The 20619-nt window shown below is 38.7% G+C and overlaps 1 protein-coding gene across 1 annotated transcript in view; it reads left to right on the forward strand.

Annotated features, from left to right (window-relative positions):
• LOC135112881 (uncharacterized) overlaps positions 1-20619 on the forward strand; it is a 43642-nt gene that overhangs the window by 20795 nt on the left and 2228 nt on the right. Inside the window, exons 4-6 of the mRNA XM_064027822.1 lie at positions 8141-8222; positions 11939-12055; positions 15929-16190. Of these exons, the coding sequence (XP_063883892.1) occupies positions 8141-8222; positions 11939-12055; positions 15929-16165 (436 nt within the window). The 3' untranslated portion in view covers positions 16166-16190. The remainder of the gene's footprint in view (positions 1-8140; positions 8223-11938; positions 12056-15928; positions 16191-20619) is intronic.

Raw genomic sequence — 20619 nt, forward strand, 5'->3', positions numbered from 1 at the left:
GTGAGTGTAGGGTGGTGATTGTGGACATCATTTCACTTCTATTCAAGTATCCGGCATGTCAGTGGTCCCATTGATGCTGGATAAGAGGGATTTTACTGTATATATTTATTTATTTTTTTATTTTGCTAAAATATGGCCATGGAGTCATTGAGAATGAGCATGTGTTCGACAGATGAATTTGGTGGTCGCGCTTATTTGTCTCTGCTTCACGCCTTTTCTGTCTTCTGCATAAAGTCGGTATAACTCCAGAGGTTATGAAGCTATCTAAAAGCTTGGAGCAAGACTGAATTTTTCACTTCATACTTCGTATTATTATGGTTATTCATAACTGTAGACATTATAATATTAACACAGCTAATTTTAAACTAACAAAAAATAAAGAAAATTTAATTTTTTCTTCTTGAAACTTTAAGTTGCTGAGCAATGAATCACCATGTTTTTGCACTTGATGATATGTACTAAAGAAACCTAGTGTATGAAGTAAATATGATCAATCAGTTTTTTATATACTCAGTTATAAATAAACAAATATATATATATATATATATATATATATATATATATATATATATATATATATATATATATATATATATATATATATATATATATATATATATATATATATATATATATATATATTAATTTTTTTTCTTTTTCAAAATTTAATCTACTATATTTTTTTACTTTATGAACAAAAGAGTTATATGATACTAACATAGGACAAGAGGAGGGAAGATGTGTCCGGAAGGGCCAGAGGAAAGAGGAAGGGGGAGATAGGTGTGAGTGTGTTGGAATGTCAGGTCATGCTGAAATGAGAGAGGTGAGGTCGAGGCGAGTAGATGAGGGAGTGGAGAGAATGGTAGGGGCCGAAATGAGGGGATTAGGTGAGGTAAATGTAGATGAATTGTATAAATATTTCGTAGATAAAGTTCATACAGGTCAGTTAGCAAATATCCTGTATATGACAATAAGATCACAAAAAAATGACCCTAAATGGATGACTGCTAGGTTAAAGCATTATATAGGGCATAAGAGAAGCATATATAAGAGATTAAGGACAGGTGAAGAAGTTTTAAGGTCACAGTATAATGAATTAGAACAGTCAGGAAATTAATGAGGAAAGCTAAGGGTAATTATGAATTAAAGGTAGGCGAAGACGGACCCCAAGGGATTTTATCAGGTATATAGGACGAAGAATAAGGATACTATAGGTCCATTAAAGGCAGCAGATGGGGAGCTGGTTAGTTCTGGGGAGGAGATTAGTAAACTTCTGAATGAGTATTTTTTAACTGTCTTCACCCAGGAAAACATGCAGGATATGCCAGATAGTGAACAGGTGTTTAGAGCAGATGAGAATGAGAAGCTGACAGATATTTCCATAACTAGGGAGATAGTGGAACAGAAGATAGATAGGCTAAAAAAGTTCAAAACACCAAGACCAGATGAAATATATCCCAGAGTACTTAAGGAATGCAAAGAGATTATTAAGATAGGCTAAAAAAATTCAAAACACCAAGACCAGATGAAATATATCCCAGAGTACTTAAGGAATGCAAAGAGATTATTAGTGAGCCGTTAGTTTCTGTCTAGGAAATCGCTGGAGTCGGGTGAGGTACCAGTAATGTGGAGGCAGGCTAATGTAGTACCCATCTTTAAGAAAGGAGATAAAACTTTAGCATCTAACTATAGACCTGTCAGCTTAACTTCAGTTGTAGGTAAAATATTAGAATCAATAATAGCGAGGAACATAAGGGAACATTTAGACAAACATAACTTGATAAATCAGTCACAGCATGGCTTCACGAAGGTGAAGTCTTGCCTGTAAAACTTAAGTTTTACAGGAAAATGTACGAGGCAGTAGATAATGGTGATAGTTATGATATCTTATATCTAGACTTTAGTAAAGCATTTGACAAGGTACCCCATCAAAGGCTCCTAAGAAAGGTTAGGGCACATGGAATAGATGGGAAGGTGTTAGGCTGGATAGGGTCATGGCTTAGTGACAGGCAACAAAGAGTTGTAATAAACGGCTCGAAATCTGAGTGGGGTCATGTAATTAGTGGGGTGCCACAGGGATCAGTATTAGGGCCATTGTTATTTCTAATATATATCAATGACTTGGATAGTGGAATTAGTAGTGATGTTAGTAAATTTGTGGATGACACAAAGATAGGTAGATTAATTAGGTCAGAATTGGATGCCATCGCCTTGCAGGCAGATTTAGATAGAATGAATGAATGGACAGATAGATGGCAAATGCAATTTAATATCAATAAATGCAAAGTACTTAGTGTAGGTAGAGGAAACCCACACAATAGGTACACATTAAACAACCAAACTCTGGTAGGTACAGGGCACGAGAAAGATTTAGGAGTTATAGTTAGCTCTGAACTTCGTCTAGGGAAACAATGCATAGAAGCCAGAAACAAGGCAAATAGGGTACTAAGATTAATTTTTAGGAGCGTTAAAAGTAGAAGGCCGGAAGTAATATTAAAGTTATACTTGGCCCCACATTACAGGAAAGATATAGGTCTATTAGAATCAGTACAGAGGAGAATGACTAAAAGGATACAGGGGATGAGGAATATTCCTTACGAGGCGAGATTGAAGTTGTTAAATTTACATTCTTTAGAAAGACATAGGTTAAGAGGGGACCTGATAGAAGTCTTTAAGTGGTATAAGGGTTATAACAAGGGGGATGTAAGCAAAATTCTTAGGATCAGCAACCAGGGTAGAACAAGAAATAACAGGTTCAAGCTTGAAAAATTTGGGTTTAGGAAGGAGATAGAAAAAAATTGGTTCTCAAATAGAGTGGTAGATGAGTGGAATGGACTCAGTAATCATGTTGTTAGTGCTAGGACACTAGAGAGCTTTAAGAGAAGATTAGACAGGTTTATGGATGGGAATAATAGATGGAAATAGGTAGGTATATTTCATACAGAGACTGCCACATGTAAACCTGGTCGCTTCTTGCAGCTTCCCTTATTTCTTATGTTCTTATGTTCTTATCAAAGACTAGGTTCATTGAGAAGAATGCACACACACACACACATCCCAGCAACACAGCCTCCATCATCGTGTGCATCGTGTACCACCCCCCCACGAGCTGCCACAGCACAGTTACTCACCGCTCACATCATTGACACTGCTGATGCCCTTGGGGTGAGGTATCCTGCCGCCAAGCTGGTCATCTGTGGGGACTTTAACAGATTAGATATCAGCAATATCCTACACCAGCTACACCTCACCCAGGTCGTGGACTTCCCCTCCCACCAGCAAGCCATCCTCGACCTTGTACTGACAGACCTGGGCCAGCAGCACTCGCCCCCAAGCCGCTGCCTCCCATGGGATGGAGCACCCACCTCTCCATACTGTGGACACCCACACCCACCACCTCGACCCCCCGCCGGTCAGTTGTCACCAGGACCCACCACCCCATGCCTGACTCAGCCATGAGGGAGTTTGGGCATTGGGTGACACAACACCCGTGGACCGAGGTGCTGGATGTGGAGGACATCCACTTAACCCTTTCCTTCCGGCGCTTAAATTATTTTCCCGTTTTGTATGACGGCTAAAAATGGTAAACCTAGAAATTGTCAGAAAATTGTTTGAATACTAATAATTATTTTCTCTTTGTTATTCTGAATACAATGATATACTTTGTAGCTTGATGTGACCTCTCAAAGTTAAGTTTATGCCTTATAAAGGATTCCTCCTCCTCCCGCTGTGTGATCCGTCATCCAGAAACAGCCCGGAGAGCGATGACGCCGCGTGCACACACACACACACACACTCTCTCTCTCTCTCTCTCTCTCTCTCTCTCTCTCTCTCTCTCTCTCTCTCTCTCTCTCTCTCTCTCTCTCTCTCTCTCTCTCTCTCTCTCTCTCTCTCTCTCTGATAAGTTACCTTCTACCATTTTATTATAAAATCGAAGATAATGAAAAAATTAACATGAAAGAATGATAGGTATCATCTCTCTGTTCTGATAAAACAGGTGGATCCTGTAAATCATTTTCCGAGTCCTCACTAATGTCTTCGCTTTCTTCATCTTCTTCTAAATATTCACTGTCACTGTCTTCAAACTCAGAAGCACTGCTAAATACATATGTTGTGTCCTGCTCCATGGTGAGTTATGATCTGAGATCCTTGGCTCTTATCAGGATGTCTCTTCACACTTATCATGGTGCTTTCCACCCGGTGAGTGCTTTCCACCCGGCAGGTCGCTGGGGTTGCCAAGTGTCGCCCGGAGAAAAGGAAAATAGCTTAGTTACCGCAAAATTTCCAGAGCTAGTGACAACACTACATGTGGAAACATGCCAGACACTTCCACTCACACCATCTGACTCGAGAAACTGCGCTTGGACCTCAAAATTGAGGCGCGAAAATTCTTGATTACCGGTATGATCGCCGTCGCTACGGACGCATTTTTGCAATCGTATATATACGATTGCCGGAAGGAAAGGGTTAAAATGGCAAAATTTCGTCACCACCACCACAGAAGCCTTCCATTGCTACTTCCCAGCCAAGAGGGTCACAGTGCACCCGTCTGGTGCCCCCTGGATGACGCCCAGCATTAAAAGACTCATACGTCAGCGGACCTGGGCGTTCCACTCCTGCCCGGTCCTTTACAGGAAACTAAGAAACAGAGTGATCAGGGAGATTAAGGCTGCCAAGGCAAGCTATTACCCAGACAAGATACACCACCTCAAGCTGGCCAACAACAGACAGTGGTACGCTAAGATCAAAGCTTTGTGTGGCCTACAAAAGCACACTTCATCTCTTCCTTGCACCTCACACCTTCCTGCTAATCTCATGGCTCAGGAGATGAACAATCACTTTGCTGCTATCTGTCAAACCTTTCCTCCCCTCCACACCACTCTGCTTCCTGCCTATCTTCCTGCTCCCTCCCCTCCCCCCATTGTCCAGGCAATGGATGTTTTTAAGAGAATACTCAAATTCAAACCAAGATCCACCATACCCACTGACCTTCCTATAAAAATTTACAAGGAGTTTGCTGTAGAGCTAGCAACACCGCTATGCTCCATAATAAACGCCTCTCTTTCCCAACACTCTTGCCCTGCGGACTGGAAGACATCTTACGTCACCTCCATCCCCAAAACTTCCAGTCCACAGTCACTCAATGACCTCAGACCAGTCTCTATAACCCCTCCATCCCTAGCCTTATTTGTGAAGATTTTGTTTATGACCAAAATTTGTAATACCGTGGATATCAGACAGTTTGGAAATATTAAAGCCACCTCCACCTCCCATTACCTGACCAGCTTCCTTGAATTCATCCACAGCCACCTGGACAAGCGAAACACCTCTCTAGCTGTTGCCTCTGTGGACTTCAAAAAAGCCTTTGATCTTGTTGATCACACTGTTGTCATCAGCAAGGCAATAAGTCTAGGTCTCCCTCCTAACCTGGTAGCGTTGCTAGCCGACTTCCTCACAGGGAGGTGTCAGGCTGTTCACTATCAGGGCTCTGTCTCTAATTTCCAACAGCTGACATGTGGGGTCCCCCAGGGGACCAAGATGGGTCCACTATGCTTCCTCCTCCTCATTAACGATGCCCTCACTGACACCCCCCATCGCTGGAAGTATGTGGACGACTGCACCGTGGGCGTCTCAGTTTCCTCCAAGAACCCGGACTACTCGCCACTGCAAGCAATTCTGGAGCGACTGCAGACGTGGACGGAGGAGAGCAGGATGACCATCAACCACAGCAAAACTGTGGTGATGCATTTCTGTACCTCTTCTGTACTAGTGCCCCCTCCCCAGCTCACAGTGGGCCCTCACCCTCTCCTGGTGGTCTGATGTACCAAGCTTCTCGGAGTCATGGTGGACGACCAGCTGACCTGGAAGCAGCATGTCGCCAGCACCGTAAGATCAGCTACCTACAGGCTGCACATGCTGCGCAGACTCAGGTCGCTGGGGATGCCGACAGATGAGTTAAGAGGGGTGTACCTCACCTTCATCCTCCCCAAACTCATGTATGCTTCTCCAGTGTGGTCCTCCTCCCTCACACACACTCAACAGCTACAGCTGGAGAGTGTGCAGAAAAGGGCATGCAGGGTCATCCTTGGCCCTGCCTACACCACCTATGAAGAAGCCCTGACCACCCTGAGTCTGTCCAGACTATCCACCAGGCACCGAGAGGCTCTGGAGAAGTTTGGAAGGGGACTATTGCATCATCCATGTCTCAGACACATGGTGCCACCTGACACGCCTCGCCCGGTCCGTGCCACCAGACACCACAACAAGATAATGCCCCTAAAGGCGCCGCGCACGGACCAGTACAGACTCACCGCGATTCCCACCATGGTGTGAGCCATCAATCAATAGTCCCTTCTAGATTAGACTTACTTTTAGGATTAATGTTAAGTATTTCCCCACCCCCTCTGTATATTTTCAGTGTGTTAACTACCTAAATAATAAACCGTTTATTATTATTATTATTATTATTATTATTATTACACAAAAAAAAAAAAAAATTGTTCAAAAAGATAATTACTGGTCTGAAGAAAAAAAAGTAATTTCACCACTTGACATCATGCTCATTGATGTCCCCCTGTAAAGAAGTTAAATGAAATTAGGATCTTGTCTTCTTCATCCTTTGTAATTATTATTGTCTTTAAGTTTAATTTTATATCCCAATATTCTGTGATCACTGAACTTTTTATTCAGTTCATCTACATTCTTTACTATGTTCAAGTCTGTAAGAATAAAGCCAATTTAATTTTTGTTTTGTTTTGTTGTGTTTGTTTGATAGTTTAGGTTCTTATGTCCATTTCTTAATTGGCTTGACAGTTTAGACTTATGTCCATTTCTTACTTGCCTGAAATTCTAAGAATGTGTTCATGGCTTTGAAATTATTCCTTTGCAAATCTTACCAACATGTGCTTACAATCATTTTGTGTATCTTGAACAGGTTACTTGAATGCTGTCATTCTTATTTTTTCCCTAACTTTTATGTTAGACTCATTATCTATTAAAAATGCAGATTTTCTTGTTTTTAATTTCTGAAGCATCTTCCTAAAACTTTTCTAAACCTTGATCCCAGAAATTCCTAACACTCATGTGCTTTGGAATGGGTTTTACTGCCACAGTAGCCAGTTCCATCAAGGCTGTAAAGGGGACATTGTAGGGATGCCAGTCATTATTGGGAGATGAAGCTATTTATTGTCAAATTGGCTTGGTATGATATAACAGGGATTACCTTTGGTTTGATTCCTCTCATAGGAACTGTCTAATACTATTGCACCAGTCTAGCATAGATTTCCTTATCATTGAAATATGCAAGTCCTCACTGTGTCAAGAAAATATTTTATTGAATGGAATCCATACAATGCTCTTATTAACTGCTCAACATATCATTCCAGGTCTTTTGTATCCCCTTTTACCCTAAACATTCCTCAAGTGTTACTTCCCTCCATGTTCTGTTTTCCATTCTGCCAATGCTTGTGAGAAAAATGCTGTAGAGTGACCAACTGGATGCCAGATGAGACTCCATGTATTCATTCTTTTTGCTTTACTAGTTTTGCATCTCAGTTGTAGGAATGTGAATATGCTACAAGAATCCTTTTTTGATGCTTTCCTTTGTAGTGGTAGGACAGTCAAGGCTGACCAACATCCATTTTAGCTTTAGCTATGACATGTGACTTAATTGGTAATGAGTTGTGTATGTTAAGTCCTGTTAGGGGATTGACCCCTGTCATCCCTCTCATGGATATCCTTTACTTAAATTTTCAGTGTTTCAACACACATGTTGTTTACATGCTCACATGTATTTTTTAAGAAATTCATTGTGCTGTTTAGTATACCTTTGTCACTTTATCATTCTTTTTCATCAAACCAATCTAAATTTCCCTTGGAGGTGCAAAATCTCACAGATAATAGCTGTGCTCTTTTCTTGCCCTTTATTGCAATGAACTATTTTGTATTGGCAAAAGAAATTTCACACTAAATAGATTTCCTTCATCTGATTCATGAAAATGCTATGGTTAAATGTAGGGACTTGGTGGTGTCACATTTTGAAAGTTTGAGGCAATAAGACTCCAGCATGTTATAAGTGTTACATTAACAACACTAATAATGTTTGATGGTAATATTAACAAGTGAATGTTTAACTTTTTAGGCAAACCCCAGAGGTACGGGAGTCCCTTGGAGTGGCTCTCTTTCAGGCTGTCTCTCAGCTGGAGCAGGAACTTTGTGCTCAGGTCTGTTCTCATTTTGTGTTACCTGTTCATGATAGGTTAAAATGTTAGACATCATCTTCAAGTTAATGATAAGGTCTTGGACATCAGTTTGAAGTTAATGACAAGACCTTAGGTATCAATTTCAAGTTAATGATAGTCATATAAAGACATTGTTGTATATAGATCCAGGCCAGTCACCTGGTTCATACTGGTGAGAGCAGTGGAATGGTAATAAAGAAATGTCTTGTTCAGGGGTTGCACTAGTAAAACTTGACTAAGGTTCTGTTCTAGTTAGGAAGAGAGCTTAAATTACAAAACACTGATGCTAACTGACCATCCTGGCAGGAGACTTTTTAAGTTACCATCATAGGGTGCTAACACCGCTAACTGCTAACATAAGCAGACGTTAATGGGTTTTTCAATGAATATCATAAGAAATGGCTAATAATTCATAAAAATTATATCTAAAATTAAAAACACATTTATCTAATGAGTCTTCAACAATGATCTGACTATTAAGATTGGTTATTGAAGGTATCTATTTACCACTGTTGTTGTTGTCTTCTCAAAACAATAATCAGCTGCTGCCAATTTTGACTGTGCACCATGGCAACTCCCAACGCATGTGAGAAAAAATGCCAGAGTGATCAGTTGGATGCCAGATGAGACTCCAGCTTTCTCATCTCTACAGAGAATATGCAGGAGTTCTTTTATAAATTGTGAGAGGATGGCATTGCATGACAGGGCATCCACTGTGTCACTGATGACTCTACTGATGGTCTGCTGTGTGGTCCCCCAAGTCATCTACTCTGCACTGCTGTATCTTGCTGGTTGTTAGCTACTGCAGAGTGATAACTTGCGTCTTAGGAGAGAGGCCCTTGTTCCTTGATGATGTTCCTTCAGTCTTTCCTATGCTAGGTCAGTCACAAAGACAACTGATACCTTTTCACCAGCTCATGGTCATCCAGGTAATTCATGATATCTTTCCTGTTACAAAAAAAATCCTATGGTGTTGCTGACAGTGGCAATGAGTTCATCAAGTGTTGTCATGTTTAATGTTAGGATGCAATCTTGTGGGGTACACAGTCTGCTATACCACCTTGGGAGGTGCCTTGGCAGTAGGATGCATCTTTAGGACTTGGAATTTAAGCGCTGAATTCCTCCATTTTGAGGACTAACGACAATGACTTAATGTTAAGGCAGTTACTTAGTGTTCATTAGTATGGCCCCAGTTCTCAAGACATACAACAGAGATATATTTTGTTGCTTCTTTCTTATTCATATTATGGATTTTCAGATTGAGGCATTAAATCCAGAACTAGTAATGTTAAGCAGTAGTTCTTTGTAAGGAGTGATGAAGAATGAGTTAAGGGATGGAGAAAAAAAGGCAGGCTGCAAAATTATTAGCTAGAATTGTGAGGTGTGAGTGAGAGTATTTATCTGACATGGTAGCTTTACATTTATCAGTACCAGTGGTGGCACTGCAGAACTACAGCACCCACTATCTTCATTTGATTACGTACAATGTAATAATTCTTTTTGCCTTTAATTTTTTCTTTAAATGTTTATACTTGTACATTATAATAAATACTATTAACAATAGTCCTAATGCTTAATGTTAATAGCCATCCTCTCATTCATGAGGAAAAAAAAAAAAAAAACTTGAATACGTGTGTATTCCACAGTTCTAGTGATGCAGTGTTTGGCTGATGCATACATGTGCACTTGTCCAAGGAAATGAGCAAGGTGGGGGGAGAAAGAAACCACTGTCATTTTCATAGTTTCGATCTTGTTGTCTGTGTAGAAGGTAATGTTTATGCATGGTTGAGGTAAAGGGCAGCCAGATTTTATCATTATATATATATATATATATATATATATATATATATATATATATATATATATATATATATATATATATATATATATATATATATATATGACCACAGATATCCACCCCTTTCACAGCTTCCCTGAGCTACCTCCTACATAGCTCAGTGCAGTGCTTAAATAGACACTGGGACCTTCTGGTCTCTTGCATCCTGTTAACAAATGGTCATAACACCAGGTTCTGCTCCCCTTTATGGTTGCCACTTAGTTGCTGGGTGAGGAGAGGCTGTTGCATTCTGTAAGCAGGAAGTCAATGAGCACCACTCTATGTATTTTTAAAAATGGCGGCCATGCCTAGCCAATCACATTGTCTGATGGATAGCATTTGGGTCATTGTCGGTCAATCACAGCATGCATTGCAACACTCCAGTACACATTCAAACACCATGGTGTGCACGCCTTCCTTGGAATACCCTTCATATTTTGTGCTTTTTTTTTTCCATTGCATACTGCGTTTTTGTGCTAGCATGAGTGATATTGGCAGTGTTATTGATCAACCCAGTACATTGTCTGACATGCCAAAGAAGCACAACTCCAGAAATTGGATGAAAAATATTGTAAAGAAACAGAGAAATCTGGGCCAAGAATATACCGGTCTTCATTCTGGTGAGGTTGTGAAGGCAAGGTCTGTAGGCCCACTGTGCAGTGATGGGTGTTTTGACAAAATTCTTGTCCTAGTATGTTAGTCTGTTTGAGAACTTTTGGATAGGAGGTGACTACGCCCTGCAAAATGCTTTAATCACAAAACATCTTATCATTCTCTCTATCAGATTCTATTTTATTCTTATGTATGTTGGCAATATCCAATGACATTCTTTAACATTATGTATGAGTTTCATTGTATTACATAAAGTATTTGATTTTTAATGATATGATAGTGAATGGGATCATACTCAAATTAAAGAAAAGCACATTTATTGTTTCATTTGAAATGTTGATAAAATGTAGCATTTTTAGTGGGCTCACTCCATAATCAAGACTTTCAGCTACATTTTCATGCATAATCCATCAAAATTGTGTGGTTGATGTCAAAGATATACCATTTTGAACACTGCAAAACTTTGAATGCCATTTTCTCAGTTTTTTATGCGTGGCATCTATTGCTATTGACTTTTTGAACTACATCTGAAATAATGAATACATGCTTTGAATAGGTAACACACAGAGACTGCACTTGAGACTATTAACTATTATATTAATTTGTATAATATAAGAGCAGTGAAGAAAGTAAAAACTGTAAAGAGGAATACCTATTTGTATAAATGCCATATTGCATCAAACATAACAAACCTCAGTTGACTGTTGGTGGTGAAAGATAGAATAGAGTCCAGCACAAGGACAAACTTGCTTTTTCTCTCACACTCTGATTCAAAAGAACATGATCCAGCTTTGTCTTATAGTTCCGACACTTAATCTTTCTCTCTATACATTGTACAGCCACTTGCAGTTTTATTAGGTCATAAAACTACTTACTTCAGTTCATTACAATATATTTATTTCTATTTTACTTATAATCATATTATAGCTTGCTTGTGTACTTGTAAAGTATAAAGTATGCTTTACTAGCATGTTTATTTGAGTTGTGTTACATGCAATTACAGAAAAGAGCCCAAAGGTGTTAACTTTATACTTTATGGTAATGTACCATTCAGATAATGAAAATTTATTTTATGCATATTGCCAGTGAAAGTAACTTGTAGGTGCTGGTGGGTGCATACTCTTACCTGTGAGTTACCTTGATGTTCAACTTTGTTTATGTGACATGAATGTGTTTGGATATTGTACAGTTAACACCAGAAAACAAATATAGTATTTATCTTTGTGTAAAAATTACTTGTGCCCAGCAGGTGACAGGTATGCTGCTGGAGCTGCCCGTCTCCTCAGTGACTCGGCTCCTAAGTGACCGGAACCTTTTAATGGAGGCAGTGAAGAAATCCAGAGAAGAGTACCTCAACTTCATCCAGGTCAGAGATTGCTCTTTTATGTAGTTAGTTGCCATGGTTATAGAATTATCATTACACTAATCCATTTCCTAATTATGGTCTCACCAAATGCTAGATTCACGTAGGTCTACCTTTAGTTATGTATTTGTAGCCCTAATTTACCAAACATAGGGTTAGGTTCATGTATCCTGAGATATCTGGAAATGATTGATGAAATCAGCCCTTTTTTTTGGTCTGAAAAGACTTACACTGCTTTAGAGAGAGAGAGAGAGAGAGAGAGAGAGAGAGAGAGAGAGAGAGAGAGAGAGAGAGAGAGAGAGAGAGAGAGAGAGAGAGAGAGAGAGAGAGCTCCCCCTCTTTTGTATCTTGAAGCAGGGTAAGGCAGGTAATGTGTGGACAGACAGCTTGTATTTAAAGGCAGCTGATGGTTGACTGATGAGACACAAACAGCCAGGCCTGAGCACAGCTTTAGATCAGCTTCAAAACTACATCTGAAATAATGAATACATGCTTTGAATATGATAACACACAGAGACTGCACTCGAGACTATTAACTGTTAACTATGTAAACATACATATACTGCACCCTCCACCTTACTCTCTCTGAGTGTGCATGTGTGTTTATACTTACACTTAGACACGCTTCTGCCAAACGTTACTTATGAAAACTGCACTATATGGGGCCTAGGTTTATATATATATATATATATATATATATATATATATATATATATATATATATATATAATCTTCATTGAAATATCACACTTTTTAATGCCTTGTACCTCCTGCCAAGACTCCCTTAACCCTAATTTCTCCATGAGATGTTAAATTTGCCATCCATGATGATTTTCAGGAAAATAGTCCTCCCACCCTCCATGATTAAGAAAGAAAGTGTATTTGTAGACCACAAAAAACTAAATTTGCATTGAGTTATTTTCACTTTTGTGAAGACTGGCATGGTGTTCATGAGACATGTTGAAATAAGTTGTTGATTAACTCTCATCATAACTCTGAAGGATTGGGAAGTGGCATCACTTTTAAAAAGTACTTCCATGTATTATGACAATAGTAATTAGGATCTGTTCTGTATTATGAATAGTTTTGGATTACTTTAATTCATTAGGTGTTACCTTATGTAATGAAGCTATTTCTGACCATTAACTTGAATCATTACAAAATTTACTTCATTACCATATGACTACCCACCAAGCTGACTCTGCTTCTGGCCACCACTCAATACATGCTTTTGTTCTGCTGGTGCCAGCCACTAATGTATAGCCAAGAAACCATCCTGATTGATTCATTTTACCCAACCACCACTTGCTTATCACACACACACACCACACACACATATGTACAGTAAGGAGAAAGCTTGTATTAAAATACTAATTCTTGTTTTATTATTGAGCCAGCCACTACCTTCTAAACTGATATTTAGTGTACTCTTATGTAACCTCCCTTGGCCTCAATAAATCTCTTGGTCAGGACAGGAAGAAGCAAGGTTGACAAGATTGACATGGAGGTATGGGAAAACCTTCCCCGCTCTCATTTTCTTTCACAGAGATGGGGGGGAATAGTACATCAACAATATTACTGTTTTTCTTTTCTCCTTCTTTTATTCTTTTCTACATGCAACCACCCCCCCCCCCACACACACACACACACACACACTGCTTGCAAGAGAGCACGAGGACAGCATGTGTGTTTCACCATTACTCATAAATTGTGCAATCATGAGATCTAAGGCTGAAAGAAATAATTGTGAAAAAAGTTAACAAATTATAAATAGCAAATTATAAATAATAATACAAATAATTGTGAAAAAGTTTACAAATTATTAATAAAAATAATTGTGAAAAAGTTAACAAATTATAAATAACAGATTATAAATAACAAAAATTATCATAAGTGATCATAAAAACTTATTCTTTTTGGATTGCAGCAATTCATGATCATGAAATGCAGTTATGTTATCATGGTTAACAAGAATGAGTGGAACAGAAATGATATCTCAGGTATTACACAATCCTCCAATTATTGAGCTCTAAAACTTGATGCTTCTGATGTACTTTGTTAACAGACATCAGTCAGTGATTTTTTGGCGATTGGAATTTATTACTGGTGACTGGAATTCATTACAAATTACAAAACACATCCTTGTGGTTAACAAAACTGACTGGGGCAATAGAAGCAACATTTCATATCTCACAACCTTCATTGTGTGTGTGTTGGGTGGACCACAATGTCTTGTTGCTGCTACAGTAACCTAACATGTATGAAATGGCCATGATCTGGATCCATTTCATAAAATGCTTTTGATTTACAGTCAGCAAATGCCAATCTTGCATTGCTGTGGTACAGGCTACTTGAAGAGCTCATTTTAATTAAGGCCTTCCAGCAAGCATAAAAAAAAAAAAAAAAAAAAAAGGGCTGGGACAAATTGATTTATTAGCATCTCAGGTGCATCTCTCCTCATCACTCACACCCATAACAACAATGACCAGCATTTTGTAGGTCAACAGTGTCAGTGTTCTTTGTGTCTTTGGTGATGTATGATTGGCTCTGTTCTTGGGGTGAAATGCATTATGTTCATGCTGTGGCATTTGTAGTGATGAGTGTGAGACAGACAAGTCATGGTGATATTCAATTATAGATCTTCACATGTCAGGCTTAAATGGTATCGATATAGCAAAATACGTGGATTTAAAACACAAAACTTGCAGAACCTCATACAAAAATTCATCAAGGGTGGCAGTGAGGAATTGTTTTTTTACAAACAAAGTGGTGGCATCCCTTTATCATTACCCCACGGCTTCTAGCTTCACTACAAAGGCAGTAGGACTCTATTCTGACTCTTACAGCAAGGCAGCTGAAGGGAAGCAGTGGGAATGCTACCACTGTGCCTGTGTAAAAGTTCCTCATTTCCCCGCTTGACGAATTCTCGTATGGAAGTTTTGCGTATTCTAATTCATGTTTGCTATATAGGCATCATTCAAGCCCGACATATGAAGATTTATGATTGAACGATATCACACTCATCACTACAAACACCACAAAATTAACAGAACAAAATACTTTTCAGCCTGAGAAAAAAAGCTGATTACATATCACCAAACACACAATGAATACTGACACTGATAATTAATACTAGTCATTGTTACTATGGGCATGAAAGAGAAGAGTTGCACTTGGGATGCCAAATGTCAATTTTTCCCAGCTCATTTTTTATGCTTGCTAAGAGACCTTCAGTGAAATGTGCTTTCCGAATAGACTTTGCAGGCCCGATGCAAGATCGGCATTCGCTGACTCTATTTGCCATGTTTAATACCTACATACTTTCTAATTATATAGCTAGAATCTTTTTATAGTTTTTAGGGGCAAGTTCAATATTAGTGCTTGAAACATTTTTTCATGTTAACTTGAGCTAGTCTGTTATCTAATGGTAGCCCAACAACATTCATAATTATGTTAAAACTTTATTATCTTGTTTCTAGTTTATATAGTGAGCACAAAGGAAATTGTTGTATATGGTAACATCCAGTGCTTTAATGTTCTGTTTTAGTTAGTCACCCTTAAAGGTTATAAATATGATAAAGAATCCCCATCTAGCAATACTGCTTCCTTACAAGTGTCAAACTCAACCTATAAAGTTGATAAGACAAACCAAAACCATAGCTTTAGCATTGGGATTTATAGTATGGCTGTGTTGACTAAGTCATGTCTTAAACCATGCGAGTATATTTTTTCAGAGTTTATGCCAAACTTTATGCCATTGCATTTTTTAAAGATGGTGATTAGAAAAGAGTAGTTTAGCTAATCTTGTTCCTCAGCCAGAAGATACCTAAACCTTGGAATGTGGTTGTACAAATATTTGTAATCATTATTCCTCAGGGTAAAGAAGGATCTACTTCAACCCTCAGCAGAGAGAAGGAGGAAGTGGGAGAAGTAATCTATGAGAAACTGGTGGACACATATCCTACAGAGGCACCCAAGCTAACTGGTATGCTGCTACAGATGGAATACAAGGACTTGGTGCGAGTCATTGCTGAGCCAGATTTGTTCAGGAAGAAGGTAGAGCTTGCCCTCAGCGTACTCAGAGCAGGGAGAGACCTTCCATCACCTGTCTGAAGCGAGTTCTGTGTTCTTGTAGATGGTAAGTAACTTTGTTTCACTCACTGACATACTATTGGAGAGAGAGAGAGAGAGAGAGAGAGAGAGAGAGGGAGAGGGAGAGGGAGAGGGAGAGGGAGGGAGAGGGAGAGAGAGAGAGAGGGAGAGAGAGGGAGAGAGAGAGAGAGAGAGAGAGAGAGAGAGAGAGAGAGAGAGAGAGAGAGAGAGAATTAGGATGGATGGATGGTCACGCTGGCCATCTATACTATCAAATCAGTGTCAACATTATGATGATGCTTTATCAGAATTTATATTGAAAGCCTTGTTTAATTTTCTCATTATCTTTGGATAATGAAGTACAGGGAAACCTTCATAAGTTAGCATTCTATAAATCAGAATTCTTCAAAGTTGGTAAGGCAATAAAATCTTTATAAGCCCCCCCCAAAAAAAAAGAAGACTTGCAAATTTTTTACTAAACCAAGCTCAGCATAACCTAAATAATACTGTATAGGTTATGATGATGTCAAGTCGGGCTGCTGCTGGTTCAGGAATCTTCATTGTTTTTTACTTTTTTTTTTCTCTCTTTTGTCTGATTTGCACTCTTGTTTCTCAGATACCATTTAATTTTCCTTGCACTCTGTCTTTTCTTCCAAAAACTGTATAGGATTTCTTTAATTGTTACAGTTACCATTGCTGGAAAGCTCACCAGTAATCTGAGCTTTGTTTTCTCTATACAGGGTGTAACATGAGTTCCTGTGGATATTGATAGAAGTGAAAGTACAGGTTATCTAAGTATAAGATATTCTATGCTGTTATGCATTTTGAGGCCTTGTCTAACTGTGATATGAGATCCAAGTGTGGCCAGGCGACACTAGTTTGCCGGGTTTCTACGGAGGGATGTGTTGACACGGGATGTTTGACGGTGAAATTGTGACTAATTCAATCAGCATTTCGACAAGTTTTGGGGTGTTACAGTATCTCATAATGAGATGAGTGGTATTAACAGACAGGTGATTTACTGATAAACATCACAGAATGATAGAAGAGTATGGCTGTAATCAACAACACCTACCTGGGCAGGGAGGGGGAAGGAGCGAGGCTAGGAGCAAATCACTTGATTGCTAGCCAGCCACTTGCAGTTTCACACCAAGATGGTGACAATAAATATGTTTAGGTTTTATTGCAGGATTTTGAGAGAAAATAACTGCTGACAAAGCCACACACAGTAATGTGGAGTCTGTGGACTTGGTGTTTCTCCATCATGGATAATACTGGGGGGTATTATCCATGATGGAGAAACACCAAGTCCACAGACTCCACATTACTGTGTGTGGCTTTGTCAGCAGTCATTTTCTCTCAAAATCCTGCAATAAATAAATAAAAAATAAATAAAAATCCTGCAATGCCTGGATGTTATATAGGGTGTAACATGAGTTTCTTAGGATATTGCTGGAGATGCAAGTACAGGCTATTCTAAGTGGAAAATGCTCTATACACGCGTGCATTTTGAGGGGTTGTTTAGCCGTGGGATGCAATTCGTGTGGCCAGGCCACAGATACAACAACCAGGCCAGGCAAGTGTTTATGTTGTAGAAAGACCATGTCCACACCCTCCACCTTACCAGGCAAGCTGTTGTTGCCCAGCCATATTCAAATTTCATCCCATGGCTAAACAATGCCCTAAAATGCATACAAGTATAGAACATTTTCTACTTAGAATAACCTGTACTTTCGCCTCTAGCAATATCTGCAGAAAATCGTGTTACACCCTGTATCTGTCACCCAGCCACACTTGAATTTCATACCATGGCTAAGCAAGGCCTTAAAATAAGTATGTGCATTGAACATTTTCCACTTACCTGTACTTTCACCTCTACCAATATCCACATAAACTCCTGTTACATCCTGTATGGTTCTTATAACTTATTCACTTATCTCTTCATTTCTTCTCTTATCCTTGTGATCATTCCATTTCCTTTCTCTTGAACCAAGCTGCTGCAAGTAAACAAAGCTTTTGTGCAGGTTTTAGAGAAAGGATATGGACTGATAACAAGGATAAGGGAAGAGATGAAGACCAGAGGAGACAAGTAGATAAATTATGAAGACCATATGGAGGAAATAAAGATCGGATTATTGTTGAGCTCCTTTTAGCAACAGGAACATTGTAACAATTAAAGAAATACTATACAGTTTTTGGAAGAAAAGGGAGAAAAATACAAGGAAAATTGAAGAATATTTGAGAGAAACAAGAGACCAGATCAGATCATAAAAAGAAACTAAACAAGACTGCATTAGGGAGGTGCCATTGCAACAGTTCCTTACTTTCAACCAGGACCTGAACCAGAACCTATAACCTTTCCTAACATCAAGGTGCAAGGGAGGCTCTAGATCTGCCGGTTGATTGTCTGTGGCCCGCGATCAATTGTATTGTAAATTTAATTTGTGCATGAAAAACACAGACGAAGTTTCTGTGTTTGTATATGAAATACTACTAAGAACTAGGATTTTATATATATATATATATATATATATATATATATATATATATATATATATATATATATATATATATATATATATATATATATATATATATATATATATATATATATATGGCCCTCCATGTAACCATTTAGTGTTGTAGTGGCCCAAGATGTTGAAGAAGCTAGGCCATCCTGTTGTGGATGAAGGAAGGGATGAAACTGAAGATTGAGCATGCAGGAGGGGTTTCCTGGGCTTCTTTGTGATATTTCACACAAGTAAGAATTTTGAGAAGTGAACAAAGACTGAGCTTCTATTATGCTGACTTATGGAGGTTTTAGTGTACATACTAATGTTTTGTGTTAGAACCAACCTGGAAGTATCACTGGTGACCCATGCAGATAGCTGATTTTTATCATATAAGATGGTAACAAAGTGGCAGATGAGGTATACATCTATGACTTTTAACAGCATGCACAATATAGTTATGCTGTCATTATTGTTGTTTCTGGAATAGCTTGAAAAATATTACTAATTATATTACTACCACAATTTTTGGGTGGTTGGTGCATAGTTTCTTAATGCAGGCACTCACTAATGAAAGAATGTGGTTTGAAAATTTAGAGTGAACTTGACCATTGGTTATTGTAGAGCAAGGCAGTGATATATATACATTTGCTCCTTTCCCAAGATTGCAGCTGCATTGAAATCAAGAAAGTGAAGATGAGAGCACTCAAGAGAATTCGTATGGCTGCTCTGGAAGCAGTTTAAGGCAAGAATTGCCATGGCAATAATATTTCCTAAAGTAAATATTTGCATAAGTATAATCTGCCATAGTTCATCGTATACAAATATCCCATTTTGGTTTACATTGTTCACAAAATAAGGTTGTCATTTCAGCTCTCAGATCATTGCTGTTTGTAGACAAAAATCACTGTAGTATTGCTGCCATGATTCCTTGTTAATTTTACATCTGGTAGTGTTACAGGCTTCCAAGTGTGAGGGGGGTTGGCAGAAAACCTTTGTAGAAACTGTTTTAGCTAGAGACGAGATGTGAAGTTTCCAGTTTAGATTACAAGTAAAGGAGAGACGGAGTATGTTCGGTGTAGAAGAGGGAGACAACTGAGTGTCATTGAAGAAGAGGGAATAGTTGTCTGGAAGGTTGTGTTGAGTTGATAGATGGAGGAATTGAGTTTTTGAGGCACTGAACAATATTAAGTTTGCTTTGCCCCAGTCTGAAATTTTAGAGAGACAGAAGTCAGGCTGATAATGTCCAGCTCCAGGGGCTCCTGTGACAAGCAGTGGTATGCTTTGCAGACTTACGGAAATTCAAAATAAAGACTGATAATACGAAGTTTCCCCACGTAAATATTTGTATCATGTTTTCTCGATGGCGGGAGTATGTTGGAACTATCATTCCAATAGGATATCTTGATGAAGTAATGAGAATCTGCTCCCAGTACAAAGCAGTTGTCAACCCACTTCATGTGCAAGGGCTCAATTACACCCCAGCCAGCAGACAGAGCAGTTCATTGCTTGCCTTTACTCACCCTACTCTTATTCCAGGTGGACATTCCACCCAAGAGTACAGCTAAGTACCTATTTAGTTTCAGGCTTACGTACTGGTAGGTGCTTAGCCTAATTTACCTGGCCTTAGTTAATACAAGCTAATTTGCCAACAATTTCATGTACAGTGCTTTACATGAACTTTACTCCAATACATATTGACATGCTAAAAATGAGTATGTTTCAAGGACAAAGTAAAAGTATTTAAGAGGCCAGGCAGAACTCATTTTCAGGTATTTTCTTTTAAATAATTGAAAATTTGATTTGTTGCAAGATGTCAAAAATATATATGACTTAGTTTTCAAGGAAATATATTACAGTAGAACCTTGGTTCACAAATGCCCCACATCACAAACAAATTGGTTTACCAACTAATTTTGGTTCATGAATGATGTTTTGGAGTATAAATGCACATTACCCACAACC

Source organism: Scylla paramamosain, chromosome 2, assembly GCF_035594125.1.
Source record: "Scylla paramamosain isolate STU-SP2022 chromosome 2, ASM3559412v1, whole genome shotgun sequence".
NCBI classification, from domain to species: Eukaryota; Metazoa; Arthropoda; class Malacostraca; order Decapoda; family Portunidae; genus Scylla; species Scylla paramamosain.